The sequence below is a fragment of the Mytilus trossulus genome, chromosome 7 (genome assembly GCF_036588685.1).
Source record: "Mytilus trossulus isolate FHL-02 chromosome 7, PNRI_Mtr1.1.1.hap1, whole genome shotgun sequence".
Lineage (NCBI taxonomy): Eukaryota > Metazoa > Mollusca > Bivalvia > Mytilida > Mytilidae > Mytilus > Mytilus trossulus.
Genome location: NC_086379.1, coordinates 51,615,938 through 51,635,984, shown reverse-complemented (window position 1 = coordinate 51,635,984; position 20,047 = coordinate 51,615,938). Strand labels below are relative to the sequence as shown.

The window sequence follows — 20,047 nt, the reverse complement described above, 5'->3', positions numbered from 1 at the left end:
TTCCTCCTGGATGGATGTGAGGGGGGAAATCACAATGACAGTGCCGCTGAGCATAAGTTGGGCAATTTCGTAAATTAAACTTTTCCCATAACCAGTTGGTAATATTCCAATGATTTCTTTCTTCCCCTTCCGTAACAAATCTAAAATTTCTATCTGCTTTTCTTTTAAAATTAAGCTTTCTTTGTAAAGTACACGAAGGTTCGATTTATAGTCGGCCATCTTTATGAACTAGATTTTATGTAATCTTGAGCGTTGTAAATCGGTTGGAGACAAATTCCACACAACGTGTGGCAGAGGTTATATTTAGTGTAGTGATACGTAGTAAGTATGGAACGGATATGAGCTCTGCGCCGGAGATTGAATGAACTAATGACTGTTGATCGGAACTGAAATACACATAGTAATTGTTCCGGCATTTAACGTCTTATCCTGTATGCTGAGCCTGACTCAGCTAGTATAACCATGTGATTGTATCGCAATCTCGGCAAATTACAAAGAATAACAACTTGTGTGTGAAGATTGTAGATTGTAATTCCACCAGAAATGATACAGGAGTTTTACCGAGTGTGTATTGTTTGGTAAACTGAAAGAAATAAAAATACAATATTTTACAATAAGTTCGAAAGACATATATGAATGTTCAATGCAATAATAATATCAAGTCAAAAACGAAAGTAGAATTCTCAGTTCAATTCATAGAAATAAACAATTACAGTTCGTATTTGTTGAATAAACGTGGAATCCAAGTTAACGGAATTAACGGTATATATATTTAACAGTTTATAATTGATTTGAAACGTACTTGACGGTGATTTGTCACAATATCCGCAAGAGCAGATTCGTCGTGGCATCCATTTGCAATAGACCGGTGAGAAAAAGAAAGTAAGCACTAGTGAAAATACGGAGAAGTCCAGATTAATTCCGGATCATACGGATGTCTAGAAATCCAATCCAATAGACTATACAGTGAATATAATTGCGAATGTGATCCAGGATACTCTCCGTCTGAAATATACATGATATCACTATTCCATAAGATATAACACATATATTGAATGTCACTATATAAATCCAGAGATATATACATATAATTACACGGGAGTGTTCTCTATGAGAAGAATCATGTCCACGATAGGGCGTGTGTAGGTTGTGGCTTTTCCATTTACGATTACTCGCACTTCTGCTTTTCGGACATGTTCGTCTGAACTTTTAAATGAGTTCACTATAATTCCAACGGGCCATTGGGTACGGCAAATGTTTTTGTCCTTTAGAAGAATGACGTCTCCCTCGATGAGATCACGGCGATCTTCGGTCCATTTTCGTCGTTGTTGTAGTAACGGCAGGTATTCCTTCCTCCAACGGGACCAGAAAACACCGGCCAGAGCCTGTACTCGTCTCCATTCGGCAAGACAGAGATCTCGTTTGTCGAATTCCCCAAGATGGTCTGAAGTGAAAACGTAGTCGGTTTTCTGTGTCAATAACATAGCCGGAGTTAATATTAACGGATTCTCTGGATCTGTTGATACCGGTACCAGAGGTCTAGAGTTCACTATTGCTGAAACTTCTGCCATCAGTGTGTTCAACACGTCATGTGTTAGGCTTCTTCCGGCTGCGTTTAGAAGCATAGAATCAAGAATTCTTCTGGTGATACCAATCATTCTCTCCCAGGCTCCACCCATGTGGGACGAATGCGGCGGATTGAAGAACCAAGTTGTACCAGAATTGTACAGAAAGTTCTTGAAGGGTTCATCTTCAACGTTGATTGAGTCAATCTTTAAATCGTCGATTGCGCCAATGAAGTTTGTTCCACGGTCAGATCGGAAAATCTTTACTTGGCCTCTTATAGCGGCGAATCTCCTGACAGCGTTTATGAAGGCCGAAGAACTCATTTCCTTGATTAATTCGATGTGAATAGCTCTTGTCACTAAGCATGTGAATAAAATTGCCCAACGTTTTGAGTTGGCGTATCTACCACGTGTTTTACGTGAAACAATTGTCCAGGGTCCAAAGGTGTCTATTCCAACGTTAGTAAATGGAGGTGAAGGTTCAAGACGGTCCTCTGGCAAATCAGACATGATTTGATACTCAGTTTTTCCTCTGAATTTGCGGCATGTCACACATTTGTGAATAACAGATGAGATCAAGCGTTTTGCTCCTACGATCCAAAATCCTGCCGATCGAATCGCTCCATCTGTGAAATGGCGACCTTGATGTTTTATCTTGTTGTAATAGTGTCGAACTAATAATATCGCTATATGATGGCGTCCAGGGACGATCAATGGTTTCTTTTCACGGAGATGTAAGTCAGATTTGGCAATACGGCCTCCTACTCGTAATAGTCCTTGTTCGTCTAAAAACGGATTGAGCTTAGCTATCGGGCTCCGCTAATTAATTTGTTCCCGACGTTTTATACAATCTATTTCATCTCCATAAACTTCATGTTGTGCAGATATTAAGATGAAATTTTCGGCATTCGAAAAACTATCCAGAGAAGTCATTGATGATGCCTGTTTTGACCCGTGTAAACGGGAGAAACGTTCCAAAAAGGCTATCGCTCGCACAAGTGATGTCCAGTTTGAGAATCGATTGAATCTATCAGTTCCGATACCTTTATGCTCAGGTGTGGAAAATGTTTTTGCAACATTAACAGTTGCACGGATTTCTCCATCTTCTTCTGGATCTATTAGCTGGTATATATCCTCAGAATTCTTCTGTTCTGAGGAAAGAAGTTGTTTTGGTCCTAATAACCATTCGCTGCTGTGAATTTAATGGGCTGGTACGGACCTTGTTCCCGAGTCTGCGGGATTACGGTGAGTTGGTACATAATTCCATTGACTTGGAGAGCTAAATTTTCTTATTTTCTCTACTCGATTGGCGACATAGATGAAGAACCTTCTTGTCTCGTTACTTATGTAGCCTAGGACTACTTTACTGTCTGTGTAGAATTTTACGGTGTCTATATGTAAATCTAAATTATCCATGATGGTCTGTGTAATCTCGACTGCTAATACTGCAGCAGATAGTTCAAGACGTGGAATAGTATGACCACTTGTTGGTGCAACTTTAGCTTTGCCAAGAATGAAACCTATGTTTGGTTCACCACTACTGTCGGTCGTGTGTAGATATGCAACAGCTGCTATGGCTTTTTCTGACGCATCAGAGAATACATGTAGCTCCTTTGTGGCGGTTTTACTGAGATACGGCACGTAGGTACGTGGAATGCGCAGTGTTTCGATAGCTATTAGAGTATCTCTCCAAGATTTCCACTCATCTGCTGTCTCATCAATGAGAGGTTGGTCCCAATCGACGGTTTCTGATACTATTTTCCTTAATAGGAGTTTTCCTTGTATAATCACCGGAGCCAAAAATCCCAGAGGATCGTAGAGACTGTTTATCGTTGATAAAATTCCTCTCCGAGTGATCGGTTTGTTTTCTGATGATAATTGAAATAAGAAGTTATCAGTGTTTACGTCCCAGCTGAGACCAAGACTACGTTGTAGGGGTTTGCTGTCGCATTCTAAGTCTAGATCTTTAAGTTTGGAGCCAAATCACTGGCATGAAATGCAGACATAACTTCTGCACAATTAGAGGCAAACTTGTGAAGGCGTAAGTTTCCATATCTTGCTAAACCTTGCTGTGTGTCCTTCATGAGCTTAACAGCTTCTTCTTTAGTAGGACACGACGAAAGACCGTCGTCGACATAGAAGTCTCTTGTAACAAAGCTAATCACGTGACTGCCAAACTCTTGTTTTGATGCTTGAGCTGCTTTTCTGAGTCCAAGCGTAGCAACAGCAGGTGACGGACTATTCCCGAAAACATGAACTCTCATGCGGTATTCGACAAGGTTCTTCTGTAGGTCGTTGTCTTTATGCCATAAAAATCTCAGATAATTTCGGTGGTCTTTTCTGACAACAAAGCAGTGAAACATATGTTGAACATCTGCAGTTACTGCGACCATTTCTTTCCTAAAACGCAGCAATACTCCCAAGAGATCATTGGTCAAGTCTGGACCTGTAAGCAGGACGCTGTTAAGTGAAACTCCGTTACATTTGGCAGAAGAATCAAACACACCTCTTATCTGATCGGGTTTCTTCGGATGATAAACACCAAACAATGGCAAATACCAGCACTCCTCATGTTCGTTCAATGGTGGAGCGAGTTCTGCATGATTATTATCTAAGATTTTACTCATACATGTAAGAAAATGTTCCCGCTTTACTGGGTTTCTATTCAGACTGGCGTCTAACATGTTAGCACGGTGAAGAGCCTGTGGTCTGTTGCTTGGCAATGGCTGTCTTGGCACTCGGAACGGTAACGGTGCTACCCAACTTCCTTCCGAGTCTCTGACAAATTCGTTGTCCATCTGTTTCATGAACATTTTGTCCTCATATGACTGTCCAGGCTTATCATCGTCCCTTGTTTTTTCAAAGAGTGGCGATTGTAAATCTTTTGTTACAGGGTCTGTGTAGTTTTCCCGGATGTCAAACTTGCTTGTGCATGATATGGTTGAAAGTTTGAAGGTTGTCCTGTAGGTAAACTGTTGGTTATTTTTACATTTAACTCAAGAGGAACATGCTGCTTGTTAATGCATGTTTCTCCTATCACTACCCAACCGAGTTTCAATTGTTGTTCATATGGAGTTCTAGGTGGTCCTATGCGCTGGTCGAGGACATGGTGTGCCTCTATAAGGTATCTGCCAATTAAGAGAAGAATTTGGCAATTTTCCTCTATTGGTAGAATGCTACCTCTAAGTTCTTTTAAATGAGGGTGATACATCGTTACTTCAGGAGTAGGTATTTCGTCCCTATTATTGGGAATATGATGACATTCAATCAGTACAGGAAGGTCAAACTTGTCATTACAGTTGATTGATTCCATGATGAAACCTCTTCCTCTTTTGCCGGAAGTGACTACTTTGCCGGAGCATGTTGATAAGGTATAGTTCTCCGTTTTATCTTTGATGTCGAAAAGATAAAAGAATTCGGGCGATGCTAGTGACCGGTTGCTTTGGTCATCAATGATGGCGTACATGCGAATAACTTTGTACTGGTTATCTTTGTGATAAACATTCACAGGAAGTATTTTAGCACAAGATTTCCCACTATATGTATCTTTGCAGATCTCAGTACAGGAAGAGTTAACTGAGGTTGCCTTAGTTTCAGCCGATTCTATAGGTTCCCCGCCGTAGGCTTGCTTAGGCGAGCTAGACTGTGAACTTGCAGGTTGCTGAGGTCTAGTGATGTGAAGTGCGGTAGTGTGTTGTTTACTTCCACATTCTTTACAACTTATGCGTGCATTGCAATCCCGGCTTCTATGTGTGGTAGAATCACAACACTTGTAACATACATTGTTTTCTTTTAAAAGACCTTTGCGCTCCTCTATTGACTTGGCTCGGAACGCTCGACATTCATTTAAGGAATTCTTTGTATTGTGCAGAATACAAAGACCTTGTTTGCTGGCGTCTCCAGATTGCTGCTCAACTGCTGTTTTATGAGCACCAACTTTAGTCCTAGGGTAAGGCGTAGACCTTGGCGCAGCACCTTTTGTATTTGGTGTGGCTTTTGACCCAAAGATGAACCCAGGATCGTTCTTTGTTTTGCTTATTTCTCTGACGAAGGCAGAGAATTCTGTGAAAGGTGGAAATGCAACTTCATATTTGGACTTGTATCTTGTAGCCCTTGTGGTCCACTTTTCTTGGAGTCCGTACGGTAATTTTTCAACAATAGGATTAATCCCGGATGAGGAGTCAAAATATCCTAGCAAACATCCCAGCTTGGGATTTTCTTTGTGATATTCTATTTCTGATAGAATGTCAGATAGTTCGTAGAGACGTGTGTTATCCTTATTTGTTAAGGTAGGGAATTTGGCAAGTTTACTCATGAGAGAGGCTTCCAACATTTCTGGAGCACCATACCGCTCGTCAAGCCTCTTCCATAATCTCTGTATACCTATGGTAGGATTATTAGCGTTCGACGCTTTTATGCTAATGGCGTGTTTAGCAGACTCATGACCGAGCCACTTGATCAGTAAATCGATCTGTTCTGAGTCAGAGACTTGTAACTCATCAGTCACGTTCTTGAAGCTTGCTTTCCAAGTATGAAAGGACTCTGCCCGATCGTTAAAGCTTGTTAATCGGGAGAAAAGCAAGTCCTTGCGTAAAAGGAATCTAGTTATCTCTGATGTAAGGTTGATATGTTGCTGGTGTGCAACAGGGATCTCTTCTATTACGCCTTGTTTTTGGTGTGAAACTTGGATCTCTTCTATAAAGTTTTGTTTTGTGCGTAAGACAGGGATCGCTTCTTTAACACCCTGCTTTTGGTGTTCAGTAGGGCTCTCATCTGAAAGACCTAATTTTTGTATGCCGGTTACTAATCCCAGATCTGGGATAAAGGTAACTTCCGGTGACTTATTATTGGAAGGCAAGACAGCAGATGTCTGTGACAGCAAGTTCGGTGCCACGGATGGCACGAACGCTGGTGCGTCGTGACTCAGCTCGATCTTAACAGGAATTTGTTTTTTTCCTTTGAGGTCCTGTTACTTCCTTTACAACAGTTGATACAGGAAGTTTATTGACGAAATCTTGCACGCGCTGAAGCGGGTCTTCCTTTTCGTCAGGGAGATCGCTATACGCTTGGCTATCATCGTATTCCAGGATACGAGCCTCGGCTTCTGCGGCTGCAGCTTCTCTCTGTGCTTCAAGAAGGTTAAATTTGGCTTTAAGCTCGGCCTTTTCCCGGCTTACTCGTGCGGCTTCTTGTTGCATTTCAGCCTTCCTGCGCATAGCCTCTTGTTCTAATTGAACTTTTCTGTGAGCAGCTTCCTGTTCTAGCTGAACTGTTCTCTGTGCGACCTCATGTTGACGTTGAGCGACTTCTTGCTCTATTTCTGCCTGTTTACGTGTGGCTTCCTGTTCCATTTCAGCCTTTGACGATAATTATCTGCCCTTGAGTATGAAGGTGTGAAAATTTGAGGAGACTAAAAAGAGAGAAATTTATATCCTCCAGTGTAATATGTTATGATATATTTTGAAAATTTATTAGACATTATGTGAAAAGAATATTATATTCGTTCGAACAGATTCATTTATGACCAAAGAGTGACTTTTGCTAGATTTTTCATTTATATCTGTTATATATTGGAGTTCACAACACACAAGATGGCTGACCAGGTAATTAAAGAAAAACAACAACAATCTAACATTGTCAGTTACTTTAAAAATACACCAAAGCATAGTGGCAAAAGAGACCAACCATCTAGTAGTCCTGATAATACATCCCCGTCAATGCAACAAGTAGACAAACTTGCCAGACTTGTCAACCTTGATACTTCACTCAGTGACTCTAGCTTGCCCAATTCTGATAGTACTGAGAATATCATATCATCTGTTGAAAAAGAAACGGTTTTTAAATTATCAGATGTTGTATGTGCTACTCTAAAAAATCAAGAGTTTATGGATTCCATCATCCCTCTTAGTTCAAGGCAAGACATTTACAGACTTGGTGGGGAAGTCCTTGAAGGTGATGACCTGAATGAGGATTGACATTCCGTTACCATCATATTCTTATTTGTTTTGTCTGAATAAAGTTTACAAATTCACAAATTTACTCGGAACTGTATGATCTAGTTTAATACTATGTACAATATGTAATATGTCAATATACTATTTCAAGAAAGTGTCTAAATTAGTAAGCACTATCCGTATTTACTTAATTTTTAACAATAACTGTTGTATAATACACGTGTTTAGAAACACGTGGTAGTGTTTACATACACTAAAATAATACATCTTTGGCAATGTCAATAAGTTTAAATTCTACTCTATATCACATGAGTGATAATCAACGAAGTGTGTTTTATAAAAAAAAAAATGTATCACGTGACACTCGTTACGGTTATTATGTCCAAGCTAAATTTATAGTATATCTATCTTATTTGACAACAATATGCAAATCAGTTCATTTCAACTTTCGATATAATTCAGAGAGGCGCATTAAAATTGGTCACTTAATTTGGATTAATTCATCAAAGTTCGTTATTACAGTATCATTAACACAAAATCTTTGTTAAAAATTCAGCTCTCTGATATTTGCAATACCAACATCGTATATTGACGATGTTGAAATATTGCTTTTTGTACATGTACATATTTTTCTTTTTTTCTTTACTTTTTCTTTTTCTGAAATTCATGAAGGGTCATTCGAATTATAATTGTCCATGCTATGTATCATGTTTTACAATGCAGTCCTATATTGTTATCCTTTTCTATTGTATTGTATTTGATAATGGGTAATGATATTGTATCGTACAGGATAACAATAGGACTGTTTTATCACAAGACTAGTTTGGGTTGTTTGAGAAAAACAGTTTACCGGTATTGTTTTTCCTTAAATGATATGCTGGCAGAATTAATAAAGATGATTTCAAGATTTAAACTTAGTATACGCAATTTATATAGAACTTGTAGTAATTTGATTGCTTTTTATATAGTGCTTTTATGTTTATTATTAATATGTGGTGACATTGAACCGAACCCGGGTCCTGAACGCACACACGAGTATTCCGAGAAAACATTGTCAATTTTCCATTGCAACATTAGAAGCCTTAGAAATAAACTGAACTATATTGCCGATATTATTGAGGATTATGATGTAGTATTTTTCACAGAAACACATTTAGACTCTAATATTACTGATTACGATATATCTATTATGGGGTTTGAGACACCAGTTAGAAAAGACAGAAATTCACATGGTGGTGGTATTATCATGTATTTTAAAAATTACGTTCACATAATCCGTCGACAAGATTTAGAGCATGATGAAATTGAGAGTATGTGGTTTGAGTTAAAGACCAAACTACGATCTATTTTGATTAATATAAATTATAGGTCTGAAAGGCAATCTACAGTTTATTTCTGGCAATACTTTGATCAAATGTTGAAAAACGCCCTTGATGAAAATAATTGTATAATTTGCTTAGGTGATCTGAATAAAAATTTTATGTCGGATCTACCGTCAAATATTAGAGATATTATTTTTATTAATGGCCTGATTAACATAATTGACAAAGCCACGCACTTTGACACACGAACAAGTAGCTCGTCACTACTTGACCCTATTTTAGTTACAGACTCTATACCAGTTTTAGATAAAGACACTATACCTATTGATAGAGGTGTAAGTGACCATGACGGAACATATGTCACATTTGATTGTGGTTTTAGTAAAAGTCGAACATATATTAGATCTATATGGGATTATAAAAGAGGGGATTATGACTTGATGAAACAAAAAGTACTTAACACTAATTGGGAAAATTTGATTTCTGATGCAAGTGATGTTCATGTTGCTGCTACGAATTTCACTAACACTTTTATTAATATAGCATCTGCGTGTATCCCTACAAGGGACGTAACTATAAGATGTGATGATAAAGTTTGGTTTGATTCAAATTTGAGACGGGAAACGAGAAAACGGGACAGATTTCGAAAACTTTTTATGCGTTCACATAGTACATCTGCTGAACATAAATATAAGCAACAAAGGAACAAAGTTAATAATTTAAAAAAGCAAGCTAAAAAGCATTTTTACGTGACTATAAACGAGAATTTGGATGAACTTAAAGTTGCAAACTGTAAACAGTATTGGAAGACCATCAATATGTTAATTAAAAGCGACAGACCAACTCATGATATTCCTCCGCTAAGAGACCCGGATCATAACTTTAACCTTGCGTATGAAGGAACAGAAAAGTCTGAGATTTTAAATAAATATTTTTGTTCTATTTCTAATATAGATGATGCTCAAAAAGATTTACCGGAATTTGATGATCGCTGTCATGAGTTTCTTTCGCAGATAATTGTTAGTGAACAAGATGTACTTGATATTATTTCTACGCTTGATCCAAATAAAGCGGTAGGACCAGATATTGTTAGCAACAGAATGTTACTTGCTGTTAGAAATGAAATTTCAAAACCATTATGTTTACTTTTTAATAAATCACTTCATGAGAGAGTATTTCCCGATCAATGGAAAATTGCATATGTTATTCCATTATTCAAAAGTGGTGACAAATCACTACCTTCTAACTACAGGCCTGTCTCCTTATTGTCATGTGTGAGTAAATTATTAGAAAAAATTGTTTTCAAAAATATTTTTAACCATTTACATAAAAATAAACTGTTGTATAAGTATCAATCTGGATTTATTCCAGGATATTCCACTACGCACCAATTAATTGAACTTTACAACAAAATTTTATTGGCGCTAAATGATAAGCTAGTTACTAGCATTACATTTGCTGATATAAGTAAAGCTTTTGATACGGTTTGGATTAAGGCTTTACTATACAAACTTGAAAAATATGGTATAAAAGGAGACTTGCTGTGTTGGTTAAAAAGCTACCTATGTAGCCGATCTCAGAAAGTTGTCTTAAAAGATTCACTTTCAAAATTTGGAAAATTAAACGCTGGTGTGCCTCAGGGTTCGGTATTAGGACCGTTATTGTTTTTGATATATATTAATGATATAGCTGATGGTTTTTCTGGATTTGGGAGGCTTTTTGCAGATGACACTTCAATAGGTCATACTGCTCCTAATGAATCCATTTTAAAAAATTTAATCAGTACAGATCTTGTTTACTTAAATGCGTGGTCAAACAGATGGCTAGTGAAGTTTAACCCAAATAAAACTGATATTGTGATATTCAGTATGAAATCTATACAAAGTAATTTTTCTTTTGATTTTGATGGCACTACATTAGAGCCAGTTCATACGCATAAACATCTTGGTGTCATATTTAGTAGTGATTGTAAATGGAGTAAGCATGTTGATAAGCTGATAGAAAAAACTTCCAAGCAGCTTAATGTTTTACGAAAATTAAAATTTAGACTTAAGAGGGAATATTTGGAAAAAATTTATATGACTTTTATTCGGCCAATTTTGGAGTATTCGTCAGAAGTATGGGATAACTGTGGACAAAAAAATTCTGATCGGTTGGAAAATATCCAACTCGAGGCTGCTCGAATAGTTACGGGATTAACAAGTTACGCTAGCCGGAACAGTATCTATTTAGAGACGGGTTGGGAAAAATTAAGCGTCAGACGGGAGGTTAAAAAATTATCTATGTTTTATAAGATTATAAATAACCAAGCGCCAGATTATTTACACGATTTGGTTCCGGATTTTGTATCAGATATTTGTAATTATAATTTGCGTAACAGTCAAAATATTACTATTCCCGTAAATCGTTTATCAGCTTATCAACAGTCTTATTTTCCGTCATCTATTGCACTGTGGAACTCTTTAGACTTAAGTATAAGACATATTCCTACATTTTCCTTTTTTAAATTAACCTTGCACAAACTATACTATAGAAATAATAAATGTCCGAGATTTGGTTCTTTAGGAGATCGTTTGTATTCTGTTTTACACACAAGGCTGCGTAACAGATGTAGCGCACTGCGTGCTGACTTGTTCAAAGCAAATTTGATACAAAATGCAAATTGTTCATGTGGTTTTATTAATGAAAATGTTGAACACTATCTATTATATTGTATTCATTTTTCAGCTCAGAGAAATCTGATGTTTAATGAAATTAATGTCTTTAGTGTTAATATTACTATCGATTTATTATTATTTGGCGATGATGCTTTACGTACTGAAGAAAATGATATTATTTGTTTATCTGTTCAAAGATATATAAAGAATACCAAACGTTTTTCTCTGCATTAACAACCTTAATTCTGTTAACACATGTGATTAAATATATTTCTATATACATGTAATGACAATAATCGAATGATCTTGATGACTATTTACTGTTAAGTTTTGTTATCAATAACGATTCAATGGATTTTAACGAAAGAATATAAGAATAAGTTTCAAATCTATACTTACCATTGTGCAGCTGACATCCTTTTCGAAACTTGGATAATATATTAAGATCCCACACTTTATTATGAGAAAACACACACACTTATTTAAGTTATGTCCACAAGAACAAAATTTGCGCATAGGTAATTCCACTAACTATTCGGTGTGTTTGTGTGGTATTTATACTGTAAAAGGATGCACTCGATTAAAATCCATTGATTCGCTTCAAAAAGTTTCCTTTTGTTTTCATGTCTTTATTCTTAAATTATTTGTTAGTTAGAAATAGTTCATATGTTCATTAATTAATGTGTATATTTTGTATTTGTTTTGGAGAAGACGTTTCTAAGTTGTAAAACTTGTGTCTGATCCTTTTGTCATTTTGAACAATAAAATATGTTTAAACTTTGTGTGTGTTGCTTTCTGTTCCATTTCAATTTGCCTGAACAGGGCTTGTTCCTCTAACATTGCTTCCTGTTGTAGGATAAGGGCATGTTTTTCGACAAATGCAGCCTCTGCCTTGGCACGCTTTCTCCGTGCCACACTTGACATGTCTGACACATTAGAGCTACCGCTGTGCGAGGTTTTCTTACCCTTTGAGGTCTTCGTTTTAGTTGATTTGGCCTTTGTTAGGGCGAGGCGATGCTCTTGTAGTTTTTCCATAATTAGTTCCACTTTGGACAGACGTAAATCCAAAGAGAGTTTGCATGCATCAATTTCTTTTTGACTCTCCAATGTTCTGGTCCTTTTCAGAAATTCTAGGTATTCATCTGTGAGCCTACGATAATTATTGCAGGCTTTAACAAGTTTGTCCTGGACTGTTAGGAGTTGCTGGAGATCGTTAGGAGGCGTTGTTACTTCCAATAACTGGGATTCAATATCTGCCCAGAGAGCCTCTAGTTCCTGACAGAACTTGTCACGTTTTTTAGTGAAGACTCCTTGTCCTTTTTCTGTGAGGTCACGTACTCGCCTAGCCTGGGGAGTTTCATCTGACTGTGATGTATTAGACGGATTTTCTAATAGTTCAGGGACATCTCCTTCTTGGGGCTGTATCTCTTCTTTTTGTTCCATATGACTGTGATCCATGTTGACTCAACGTTGTTGGGTTGCTGTCGAGTATACACAAGATCTGTAGTCCACTGTCAGTGTAAAGGTTTGTACGTTGCTACGTTGTCGTTCCTTGTCTGGATATGTTAAGACAGGTTGTCGTCAATTTACTATGCTGAGCCTGACTCAGCTAGTATAACCATGTGATTGTATCGCAATCTCGGCAAATTACAAAGAATAACAACTTGTGTGTGAAGATTGTAGATTGTAATTCCACCAGAAATGATACAGGAGTTTTACCGAGTGTGTATTGTTTGGTAAACTGAAAGAAATAAAAATACAATATTTTACAATAAGTACGAAAAAAATATATGAATGTTCAATGCAATAATAATATCAAGTCAAAAACGAAAGTAGAATTCTCAGTTCAATTCATAGAAATAAACAATTAAATTCGTATTTGTTGAATAAACGTGGAATCCAAGTTAACGGAATTAACGGTATATATATTTAACAGTTTATAATTGATTTGAAACGTACTTGACGGTGATTTGTCACAATATCCGCAAGAGCAGTTTCGTCGTGGCATCCATTTGCAATAGACCGGTGAGAAAGAGAAAGTAGGCACTAGTGAAAATACGGAGAAGTCCAGATTAATTCCGGAAAATACGGATGTCTAAAAATCCAATCCAATAGACTATACAGTGAATATAATTGCGAATGTGATCCAGAATATCCTGAGACAAAACGTCCGTAACTTTATATCTCATTTTATACTGCACTCGTTCTATTTGAGCAGTCAAAATGCGTTGACCGTATATTTCTATGGCATATACAGTCACTGACCTGATATCACTTTTCCTCATGAATATGTAAATAAGAATGGATGAAATTATATTTATACTGCACTCGTTCTATTCGACCAGTCAAAATGCGTTGACTGTATATTTCTATGTCATATACAGTCACTGACCTGATATCACTTTTCCTCGTGAATATTTAAATAGAAATTGCCGAAACTGACGTGTAATTAATTATTCATGCGACCTATTTAACCTGTTCTTGTTTCCAATGTAAACAACGACTCAAACTTATTTCTTTTACAATTGTTAGAAGAAAAATATTTCACTTTAATCATTATGCTTTATGCCTATTGTTGATATTTTAGTTTATTCTCAAACAATTCTTTTACCATTGATTAAGGGTTTCATCAGGAAATGTCCATTTCATTGTGTTGTATATTTCTCCGCCAGCATGATATGAGGCTTTTTTTTTTTATAAAAGGGGGAGTTTCCCCATATTTAAATCAAATAATAAAGTTAACACATTGAACAACAATTGAAAATGTTTTTTTTAGATTGCAGTATAAAGACAATAATAGTGCATTGACTTGACATATCAACGATATAAGAATTCGGCACGAAACGGGGAAAATGCTCGGCATAGCCTCGCTTTCCTTGTTTCTAAGCCTCATCCTTATATCGTTGATATGTCAAGTCAATGCACTATTATTGTCTATTTAATTATGCATGCGACCTCTTCAACCTGTTCTTGTTTCCAATGTAAACAACGATGCGTTTAACGACTCAAACTTGTTTCTCTTACAATTTTTCGGAAAAAATATTTCACTTATTAATATTTTTGTTTGCAACCTATACATCATTTTGTTTTATGTTTATTGTTGATATTTTAGTCTGTAAACAAACGAATTCGTTCAACATTAATTGCGGTTTTCAACAGGTAATGTACATTTCATCGTGTTTTATATTTCTCCGCCTGTGTGATATGAGGCCTTTTTAAAGGGAGATTTCCCCAATATTTAAATCAAATTAATAACATTAACACACTAAACAACAATTGAAAATGTTTTTTTAGATTGCAGTATAAAGACAATAATAGTGCATTGACTTGGCATATCAACGATAGAAGGATTCGGCCCGAAACAGGGAAAATGCTCGGCGAGGCTGTCTCGCATTTCCCCGTTTCTAAGCCTCATCCTTATATCGTTGATATGTCAAGTCAATGCGCTATTATTGTCTATTTAACAAATAGCTATTGCTGTTTTTCAACTTCATCATAAAGCACCTTGTCCGAATATACTAGTGATATGTAATGATTAATTATTTCAAGATGGCGTGTATGTCGACTGACACAAATAGATCCGCAATGTGATTCGACGCAAATATTGCTGAAATGTATTTCTGTGAGTTATTGCCCTTACAAACTCACTTTAATACCATAGTTTTTTTACTGATTGTTGGTTCTTATCTTGAGGACTACAGTACACACAGAAAAAACATTAAATAGCACAAATGATCATAAGTCAATTTGACCAAAACCGTACATACAAAGGTTATAAATGATAAAGCCTCGGTCACACCTTACCGGATAGCTCGAACGGACGCCTAACGGATAACTTTTTTTCAATCCGTTCATGTCCGTTAATTCAAAACTTTGAACGGACGTCCAACGGATAAATTGTCCGTTGAACGTCCGTTAGGCGTCCGTTTTGTACGGTACTCGTCAGTTTCGTTTCCGTTTTGTATCCGTTACGTGTCCGTTAAGCATCGGCCACACCTTACCGGATAGCACGAACGGACGCCTAACGGATGAAAATAAAAGTTGTCCGTCGACAAAATTTGTATCCATTGGGAGTCCGTTGATGTACTGACCGAATAAAACGGATGGGTAACGGATGCAAAACGGACACACACCGGATACGCAAAGTACGAAAAACGGAAACGTACCGGACAGAACGGACGTCGAACGTACATCCAACGGACTAGTACCGCATAAAACAGACACCTAACGGAAGCGTACAGGATCAAACGGATGAATAAGATATACGGAACAATCAAAGGCCACAACAATAAATCGCATAAATATTCCAAATGTTTCTGTGTAACTGGCTTTGGTTTGGTCTTCAAAATTCCGGGAAAGGGCAGTTTCTGAATAAGAGCTGCTTGATTGTGAAGACGTGCCTATACTCTAAAATCGATCAGGAATAATAAGCTTTCACGAACCTTAAGAAATCTGACATACCAATAATTTGCATTTCTGACGCGAAATTTTCAATTGGCATTTATCCGTTCATGATCCGTTTTATCCGTTCTACGTCCGGTATGAGTCCGTTTCTCATCCGTTCAACATTCGTTTTATCCGTTAAACGTCCGGTAGAAGTCCGTTGGTGAATTTATCTTCCAGACCCCCAACGGGTGTATTGATTGATAAACTTGTATGAATAATGCAATAAATAACTTATTTTTTCTCTATTATATACAAAAATTATAATAAATGACAATTTATCTCATAATTTGCATATCTAAGGTAGTTTACACAAACGTTTTTTTTTTTACATTTTAACCTATTATGTCTGTTTATTTTGTTCGCGCATCAATGTCCATATATTCAAATTATTATAAAATGTATAATTGTGATTTATTCTATGATTTGTTAAATTATGTTGAAAAATATTCATCAGAAACGTCAAAAGTATTTTTACTAGGTGATATGAATGCAAGAACTGCTATAGTTAATGATTTTATAATAAATGACAATGTATGTGGCCCAATTTTTGATAGTTTCAACCATATTTTTGGGTATTTAAGTGGCACAAATCTACCAGTAAGAAGAAATCCAGATAAAAGTACTAATGAGTTCGGGTTAAAATTGTAAAATCTGTGGAGAAGCACTGGTCTACGTATTTTGAACGGTCGGCATAAGGATGGCTTAGCTAATGACTATACATTTTGTGGTTCCCGGGGAATGAGTGTTGTAGACAGTCACTACTTATTGGCTCCATATGACTTTTTACACATTATAGACCAGTTTATTGTTTGTAACTTCACTTCTTTTAGTGACCATGCGCCTTTACATGTTCGCTTGTGGTGCATATTGCACGATTCACAAGAGCCTGAGCGTAACAGTGGTACGTCAAACATTTCAAATGATAGTTACCGATGGAAAGAAGAGCTAAAAGATCAGTGTTATGAGTCTTTAACTTTAAACAGTGGTTCACTTAGCCAGATAGTATTTTCTGATATTGAAAAATCCCAAGATGGTATTGACAATTATGTTGAATCGTTTACTTCCAATTTTATGGACATAATTTCACCATTCTTTTGTAATTCACATAGTTCAAATAATATTTGTGACCGTACCCGTAGTAAGACGACCCGATATAAAGATGACAAACCATGGTTTAACTACGAGTTCAAAATACTTCGATCTATCTATACTAGTTCTTTGTATACATTTAATAGAGACAAAAATGTTGAAAATCATCAAATATTAAATATGTCTTAAAGACAACACAAGCGTTTAGAAAATAAACTAAAACGAAAATATAAGCGTCAAGAGGGTGATATGATAGCTACATTGCGTAAAAGCGACCCAAAGAAATATTATAAACTTTTTCAAAAGGAGAAAGCCAAAATTTCTGATGTGTCACTTTCTGAATTTTTCGAACATTTTAGAAATTTGGTCACAAATGATGGTATTAATGTGACAGTTGATACTCCAGAGACCGTTTCCGACACAAAATATGATGAACTTGATCAAATTATTACACAAGATGAAATTTTGAAGTGTATTTCTAACCTAAAACGTGGCAAAAGTCATGGTATTGATGGTGCATTTAACGAGTTATTCATTGAATTTAAGGATATTCTGCTACCGTTCCTAGAGGAAATATTCAACAAGATATTAGCATCAGGACATTTTCCGAAATCTTGGGCACTCGCAGTGTTAATTCCTGTTTTTAAAAAAGGCGACTCGTCCGATCCATCGAACTATCGTGGAATCAGTTTAGTCAGTAATTTAGCGAAACTATTTACAACTATTATAAATTCAAGACGAATTAAATGGTCTGAGAATAATGATATTATTACAGATGCGCAATTTGGATTTCGCCCGGGTAGCAGCACTGTTGATGCAATTTATTCTTTGTTGACACTCGTTCAGAAACTGTCAAGAGTTGGTATAACAGGCAAATTACTTTCTGTTTTAAAATCAATGTATTATACAGTAAAAGTATGTGTGAAAGTTGATGGTTTTTATTCTGAGCAGTTTACAAGTTCAGTTGGTCTTATGCAAGGGAAAGTTCTTTCTCCTATACTTTTTTCGTTATATTTAAATGACTTTGAAATGGAATTTCTACGTAATAGTAATATACCATATGAAGTGCAAGACTTGTCATTATTTTTACTTATGTATGCTGATGATATGATTTTATTTTCTGATTCAGTTATTGGCTTGCAAGATATGTTAGACACATTATTATTATATACTTGTAAATGGGGTTTGACTGTAAATATTGCCAAAACAAAAATTATGGTATTTAGAAACGGAGGTTTTGTAAAAGACGAAGAAATTTGGTATTACGATGGCAATGCTATTGACATAGTGGATGAATTTTGTTACCTTGGTGTACTGTTAAATTTTAACGGTAAATTTGTTAAAGCTCAAAAACATTTAGCTGAGCAAAGTAGAAAAGCTGTTTTTGGTTTAAAGTCGAAGGTTTCGTCATTGTATTTGAATGTTTTTACATATTTGAATTTATTTGATACTTACATTAGCAGTATTTTATGTTATGGTTGTGAAATATGGGGCTTCCATAAAGCTCCAAATATTGAAAAAATACAACTTGATTTTTGCAAAAACATATTAGGTGTCAAACAATGTACAACAAATGTTATGGTTTATTTTGAATTGGGTAGATATCCTTTGATATATTTTAGAATGTACAACATAGTGAAGTACTGGTTCAAATTATTATCCACAAGCAATTTCTGTAATTTCTGTAGTATTCTTAAAAACTGCTACAGGGAACAACTGTATAATTTCTGTAATATTAGAAGCAGTTGGATTTATCAACTACAACAATTATTATTTAACTTGTGGGTTTAAATGAGATCTGGTATAACCAAGACAATTTGATTATTGATACAATGGGATAATTTAGGTCGTCAATCAATGGCCAGGACCACACTGTTTTGAATATGATTCTAATGGATTTTGATGCAACTGTCATAAAACAATTCTAGGAATTGTTTTATAAGTACTTGGGAAACATGACAATTTTCTTTAGCCCTTTCCCTTATTTCAAAAGTTATTTTTTCTATTTGTGTCTATTATTTTCGCGTCATGTGTAACCTTTAACATACATATATAGTTTGTGTTAACTAACTTAGATATGCAAATTATGAGATAAATTGTCATTTATTATATGTTTTATATAATAGAGAAAAAATAAGTTATGTATTGGCATTATTCATACAAATTTATCAATTTTTTGTTCAAATGTCAAAATAAAGATTCTTTAACAAGATGTTGAAATAAGAATGGGGTGATCTCTACTATCTTCTGATCACTAAAAATGTGAAATGCACGTGCAAGTAGTAAAGGTTAAAATATCGAATAACACTTATTTAAAGTCGTTTTAGCTCTGTTCTAGCATGGTTTTTAAACTGGTGTTTTAAAAAATGAGTAATGAGATATTGAAAGTTAATCTCTTTTATTTTTCATTTAGCTCAAATACATATATAGTACCAGGATTATAATTTAGTACACCAGACGCGCGTTTCGTCTACATAAGAGTCATCAGAGGCGTTCATATCAAAATAGTTATAAAGCCAAACAAGTACAAAGTTAAAGAGCATTGAGGATCCAAAATTCAAAAAAGTTGGGCCAAATATGGCTATGGTAATCTTTTCCCGGAACAAGAAAATCCTTAGTTTATCGAAAAATTCAAATGTTTGTTAACAGGAAATTTATAAAAATGACCACATAATTCATATTCATGTCAGCAGTTTGTATTGACTATCAATACCCTCGTGGACGAAACGTCAACCAGCAGTGGCATCGACCGAGTGGTGTCAATTATTATTATAAATAAATCACACATCAACAAAGGAAAATCATAGTGCATGGTTTGGTATAAAACTCTTCTAGATAACTAGCGAAACTAATTATATGAAAAAAAACCACGTCAAGATCTACTTCAAAACATGTACGTGGGATGTTACTTTAATGATCAACTTATGATAGCAAATTGATATCATATTTACTGATCTGTGTTTCCGTCCGATCTACTGTTCTTCAAACATTTTACATTATATACAAAATTAAAG

General features: G+C 35.7%; 2 protein-coding genes across 2 annotated transcripts; one reads left to right on the top strand and one right to left on the bottom strand.

Annotated features, from left to right (window-relative positions):
* Window positions 1-2,765: 2,765 nt before the first annotated feature.
* Window positions 2,766-4,378, bottom strand: LOC134726507 (uncharacterized). Its single transcript, XM_063590912.1, has 2 exons — window positions 3,553-4,378; window positions 2,766-3,433 (listed from the first exon to the last, which is right to left on the bottom strand). Exons 1-2 carry the CDS (start codon window positions 4,376-4,378, stop codon window positions 2,766-2,768), a joined length of 1,494 nt encoding a protein of 497 aa, XP_063446982.1.
* A 4,330-nt stretch (window positions 4,379-8,708) lies between these two features.
* Window positions 8,709-11,583, top strand: LOC134726505 (uncharacterized). The gene is made up of 2 exons (XM_063590911.1): window positions 8,709-10,115; window positions 11,569-11,583. Exons 1-2 carry the CDS (start codon window positions 8,709-8,711, stop codon window positions 11,581-11,583), a joined length of 1,422 nt encoding a protein of 473 aa, XP_063446981.1.
* The last annotated feature ends 8,464 nt before the right edge of the window (window positions 11,584-20,047 follow it).